General features: G+C 27.9%; 1 protein-coding gene across 1 annotated transcript; it reads left to right on the top strand.

Moving 5' to 3' along the window:
• The first annotated feature begins 2,862 nt into the window (after window positions 1–2,862).
• Window positions 2,863–4,701, top strand: LOC101265680 (dof zinc finger protein DOF2.5-like). The gene is made up of 3 exons (XM_004248039.5): window positions 2,863–3,021; window positions 3,357–3,568; window positions 3,890–4,701. Exons 1-3 carry the CDS (start codon window positions 2,995–2,997, stop codon window positions 4,485–4,487), a joined length of 837 nt encoding a protein of 278 aa, XP_004248087.1. The 5' UTR covers window positions 2,863–2,994; the 3' UTR covers window positions 4,488–4,701.
• Window positions 4,702–6,000: the final 1,299 nt, after the last annotated feature.

The raw sequence follows: 6,000 nt of genomic DNA, 5'->3' as shown, positions 1-6,000 counted from the left end.
GTTCCAAAAAATCTTTCTTTTCAAATGATACTAAATTTACAAAAACAATTTTAAAAAAATGCAATTGTTAGTACAATAATTAGTATTGAATACCTAGATTATGTACTCTTGATCTCTTTCTAATATTTGTATTGTACAATTTATTTATTTGAATAAATATACGGCTATTCACCTTGATTTTCTTTTGAAGTAGTCTCTTTTATTTAATTCATGTCATTTTACAAATTTAATTGTTAATTATTTTAATATTAGTTTAAAGTTTAAACATTAATATAAAATTGAATTTTAAGGTTTTAAATTTAAAGTTTAAATTTTTTCAATATAAACTTTAAAGTTTAAACTTTAAATTCAATTTCAAACTTTAAATTTTATATAAACTTTAAAGTTTAATGTAACGACCCTCTTAGTCGTTTTAGAAATTCCAACTATTATTTTATATTAATCTTTTTAATAGTTTTGATAAATAATTTATGACTTATAAGAGTGACTGATATGATTCTCTGATTTAATAAAGGATTATTTTGTTGCTAATAATAATTGGAAAAAGAAAAAAAATAGAAAAGAAAATTAAGTAAATAAATAAAATAATAATAATAACAATAATAAAAGGGCAAAGTGCCCTAAAAGGTTAAAAGCCTCAAGCGGCTAAAGTTGAAGAAAAAGAACGAACAGAAACAAAAAAAAAATACGCAGATAAAGAAAAGAAAAAAATGGAGAAAAGAAAAGGAAAAAGGAGGAGAAACAACGATATTTTTATCTCGAGATATCAAGGTAATTATTCTTATCCTTTCTATTAAATTTTTGTGTAACTAGGAATAGATTTTTAGGTTAAAACGTGTATAATTTATACTAATATGTGAACTTGGGGTTATAAATATGTATAAGTATTATGGTTCAATCATTGGACAATGATTACTCCAAGATTAGGATTATTAATAGTGGAATGATAAATATGAATTGGAACATTGAAAATAAGTGGTTTCAGCAGATAGTTTTGTAGTCCGCCATTGATGTGTTGGGCAGTTAGTTTCGGCTTTAATTATTTTCATTTGATTATCATATTAGGATTCAAGTTTTGATATATTGAGATATGTGTTAAATAGTGGGTGCATTATGATATATAAAAATCATTATAATTATGTTATTCGGAGAATTAAGATTTAACCTTAAACTTGAAATTTAGAAAATATGAGATTTGATCAATTGGTTGGAATAAAGATTTAGAAATTTTATTATAAATTTGGATGAGTTTTGGGTCTAAGATAGAGATATAGCAATATTAATGTTGTTAGTTTCGAAATCATATCGTGGTTATTTATTTGAATAGATTTATTGGTTTGGAAGTCAACAAAAAGAGGAAGGCTCAAGTTTTGGAGTCATTGTTCGACTATTTGAGGCAAGTGGATTTCTAAACTCTTGTTAAGTGTATGAAATGCGTGTATGTCCTTGTGGTATATGTTGGGAGTAACGGGATTGGTGATTGGTTGACTTGTCCACATTGATTAATTCTAATGATGAAAAGAATGGGAATAACAAAAGGCAATGTGATTAATTGTTTATGTGTGTTGTGTTGAGAAAGGGTTGAAAGCTTGTTGAATCATTGTTGATGTAACTTCATGTTTGTGTGGTTGTGAACTGTGCGATGTTATGAAAATGGTCATCTCCTCATTATATGTGTGAACTTGTCATCTGGATTATTCTGAGGCATTGGTTGTGGCAAGTGTAATGTGCATTGAGAAATAATGGGTAATTAAGAGGATGTACCATTTCGAGGGACGTATCGCGCGCCGCGATGGATACTATTTTTCGAGGAACGTATCGCGCGCCGCGATGGTTACTATTATCGAGGGTCGTGTCGTGCGCCGCGACAGATGCATGGACAGATATGTCCCCCATGGGTCCCGGACTGAGAGACAGCGGGTGTGTATCACTAGGTCAGACATGCATCATTATACTTGACATTGCATTCCATTGCATTGCATTGCACATACTTACCACTAATGAACTTGATATCGTATTTTGCTGATCTTCTGATTGCCTTTCTGCGGAACTTGTGATTGATTAATATTGAGCTTGTTATTGCGGATATGTAATTTGTTGAAGTATTCTTGTTGAGGATATGTAATTTGTTGAAGTGTTGTTGCTGAGGATATGTAATTTGTTGAAGTGTTGTTGCTGAGGATATGTAATTTGTCTAAGTGTTGTTGTTGAGCTTTTTATAGGTACACACAATTACAGCTCTGACTAATTCTGATCTTTCTAGGGGTATATTTGGTACTGTTTTTTTGATATATATATATATATATATATATAGTGAGTATGAAAAAAAAATGACTAAGAATCAATGCCTTTAAGATGTCTAGTACAAAAAAATATTATCAAAAGTATCTATGCACAAATAAAGCTTTTCACTGATATTATTAAAGAAATCCACATATAGAGAGAAGAGAGCACACACAGAGGTGAATATCATGTGTTTTTGACTATCAAATTGTAACCTAAATTCATAACTCAAATTTAATACAATAATTTGGAAGAAAAATCTTTCAAAGTAGGCCAACACTTTTCACTCCATAGGAGTTTTTCCACATAATTTAACAATACACTATACATATTATACTATTTATTATATTATATTTATAAATAAAGAAAAGAGAACTAAAAATGAAATGACAAAAAAGAAGATTAAGAATCAATCAGAAGACCCCCATCATAGGGTCAAAAAGTAGAAACCCACCATTAGGCACATCCATTCATAATTCCACTCACAAGACTTAAAATAAGATTGATGAAATTTCACACCCAAAAAAATAACAATAAAGTATAGTAATTTCACAAGGTGTAGTCAAAAAAGCAAACCAACCCCATAAAAGCCAACTCACAAACAACTCAAAAACATTCTTTTCTTACTTTAAACTTAAGGACAAAGCAGGTGATCTTTTTTTGTTCTTGAGAGGACATCATCTTATTATTGCTTTTCTTCTATCACTTTTTATGGATACTACTACTCAATGGACAAAGGTTAGTACAAAATTATGTTCATTAAATTAAATTATTTGTGGATATATGAATCCTTTTTTTCTTGTTAGATAATTTTATCTTCTTGAAATGATTTTCAAAAATTGAATTTTTATTTTCAATCTATGTTCATATTCTTTACACATGAAAATAGTGCACTTTTTTCTTAGTTCCCCCTTTATTACACATATGATATGATAGGAGATGAAGCTTAGGGAAAAAGTTGTTCTTTATAATTATTATTTGTCCACTTTTTTAGTTTACTTTAGTGGTGAAATTAAAGTAGTTATAATCCATCTTTTTTGTTTCACTTTTTATGTGAATTGTGTAATTTTCAGGATATTGGACTTGTAACACCCAATATGGCTACACAAATAGCTCCACCTAATGTTACATGTTCAAGAACATCTACTACAATGGAGAAAAAAGTCAGGCCACAAAAAGATCAAGTTGTAAATTGTCCAAGGTGCAATTCAACAAATACCAAATTTTGTTACTACAACAACTATAGTCTTACTCAACCAAGATACTTTTGCAAGACTTGTAGAAGGTATGATTCATGAAGTCTGTGATAGTCTCACCAAAAAATCTTAACATTTTAAGAGATATTTTTTTTTATTACTAAATTGCAGTAGTTGGAGCGCTTACTTGCTACCTATTGGCAATGGGGCAGGTTCAATTGAATATTTTGTCAAAAAATTTTATTGTGTAAAAATAATTCATTTTGTTATGTAGAATTTGTTGAAATCTCTTGATAGAAGAGAAGATTCTAGTTTAACGGTAAAGATGATTCAAAAGTTACTTTTAAGTGTGACATTATATTTTTTTTTTCTAAATTCAAATTTTTGAGTTCGTCACTGAATTATATCAGGTATTGGACAGAAGGTGGTACACTAAGAAATGTTCCGGTTGGAGGTGGTTCAAGGAAGAATAGAAGATGTTCAATATCATCATCATCATTGTCATCAATATCATCTTCCCAAAAGCTTCTTGATCTAAACCCTAATCCAAGTCTTAGTTCTCTTCAAAACCCTAATTATAATCTTAATCTTGGAAGCAACCAAGATCTTAATCTAGGGTTTCCATCTTTTAACATACATAATCATAATAATTACTTTCGTGGCATGCCTCAATTTCTTGACTTCCCTAAAATGGACAAGGGCAATAATGGAATCAATCATTTTTCAACTTCAACTTCAAATACTAGTCCAGTTTCAGCTCTTGATCTTCTTCAAAAGGGGATTGCCTCTAGAGGGTTAACTGCATCTATATCATCATCATCATCACCATCAACACCAGATTTAAACGCGTTGTACACATCAAGTGAAGTTCAAGAAAATGGTGCAAAAATGATGTTACCATTTGGATGTTTGAATAATCATAATAATAGTGAGAGTAAAGGGCAAGAGAATTCATCAAGTGTTGGATTTTGGAATGATGGAATGTTAGGTGGAGGAGGAACATGGTGAATAAGGAATTGAAAGAAAATATTGTGCAAAAAATCTCACTTTGTAATTGTTTTTTTTTTTTTTGGATGTTTTTTTTTAATCATTGGACATGCTATGATCATTAATTTGTTTGGAACTAGATAGAAGATAGATCTAGTTTCCTTGTTATTCACTTTACTCTTTGATAAGTGTTTCTAATGTTTGGATCATAACAACTTTTTTCTTGTTAGTTCTATATATACTCTCAACTATGTAAATATCATTTTATTTCTTTCTGATCGATTAAGTTTTTAGATAAAATGAAAATACAACTTTAATAATATCGTATCCAAGCAAGGAGAAATCCTGAACTGGAATCTCATGAAGGAGTATTTTTAAAGACATAATTACGTAAATAAAATATATTCTTTTTAATAAATTATATTAATTTTAGATGAGATTATAATACAACTTTGATAAATATCGTATCCAAGCAAGGAGAGTTGGAATCTCATGAAGGTGTATTTGAAGACATAATTACGTAAATAAAATATATTCTTTCTAATAGATTACATTAATTTTAGATAAGATTGTCACAGTGCAACTTTAACACTCATCCTGTGATTATAATTTTCTACTTGTTTTAACAACAATGATATATTTAATGTAATTCTATAAATGACGCATAAAAATGATAAAGTATATATCAAATCTTACTCTAATTTTGAGTGATTAAAAAGTCATTTTTGATATTCCTCTACTAATAGAAAAAGTTTCAAAACGCGTAGAAAAAAATATTCACAAAAGTAAAAAGACATAACAAAGGTAAAAGTACTACGTAAAGAAATCATGACAAAGCATTCTAAGCACCATATAATTTTATATCCTATATTATAAGATGGATAATGTTTTTTTTTATATATATATAATATATTAAGCGTGAAGAAAAAGAAAACAGATCAAAGCCATTTCTTTTTATAAAATAAAAAAATAAAATGGTTGCCATTATTGGTTTGATCTGTCACCTTTTTTTCCATCTCGTGCTTGTAATCAGTTTGTGAGGTGGATTACACGAGTCATATATACACCTATATACACCTTAATGCTATACTTTATATATATATATATATATATATATATATATATATATATATATATCATTTAATTTTTTAAGTAATTTCATATTTTGAATTATTATGATTTTTTTAATTCGCTAAATATAGATTTTCTAACGAAAAGGATAAATACACATTATTTTGTTAGATATGATAAAAATATATATTACTATTTCAACAAAAAATATATCAGCTCAAAAATTTAAAATTAAAGATTATATTTAACCTTTTCCCCTATTTATAATTATAAAAGGTAATACTGCTTTTGTTTGGAATATATATACTAATTATGATTAAATAATAAATTTTTTTGTTAAAAGTATGTATGATATAATAAATATTTATATATTTTTAATGTAGTTATTATTATTATTTACATAAAAATGAACCTACCTGCTTCAACTAATAAAACCTAATCTTTGTCCTTTACTGCTGTTTCT

This window comes from Solanum lycopersicum, chromosome 10 (genome assembly GCF_036512215.1).
Source record: "Solanum lycopersicum chromosome 10, SLM_r2.1".
Classification (NCBI taxonomy): domain Eukaryota; kingdom Viridiplantae; phylum Streptophyta; class Magnoliopsida; order Solanales; family Solanaceae; genus Solanum; species Solanum lycopersicum.
Note: the sequence above shows the minus strand (reverse complement) of the source record. Positions and strands in the feature narration are given on the sequence as shown.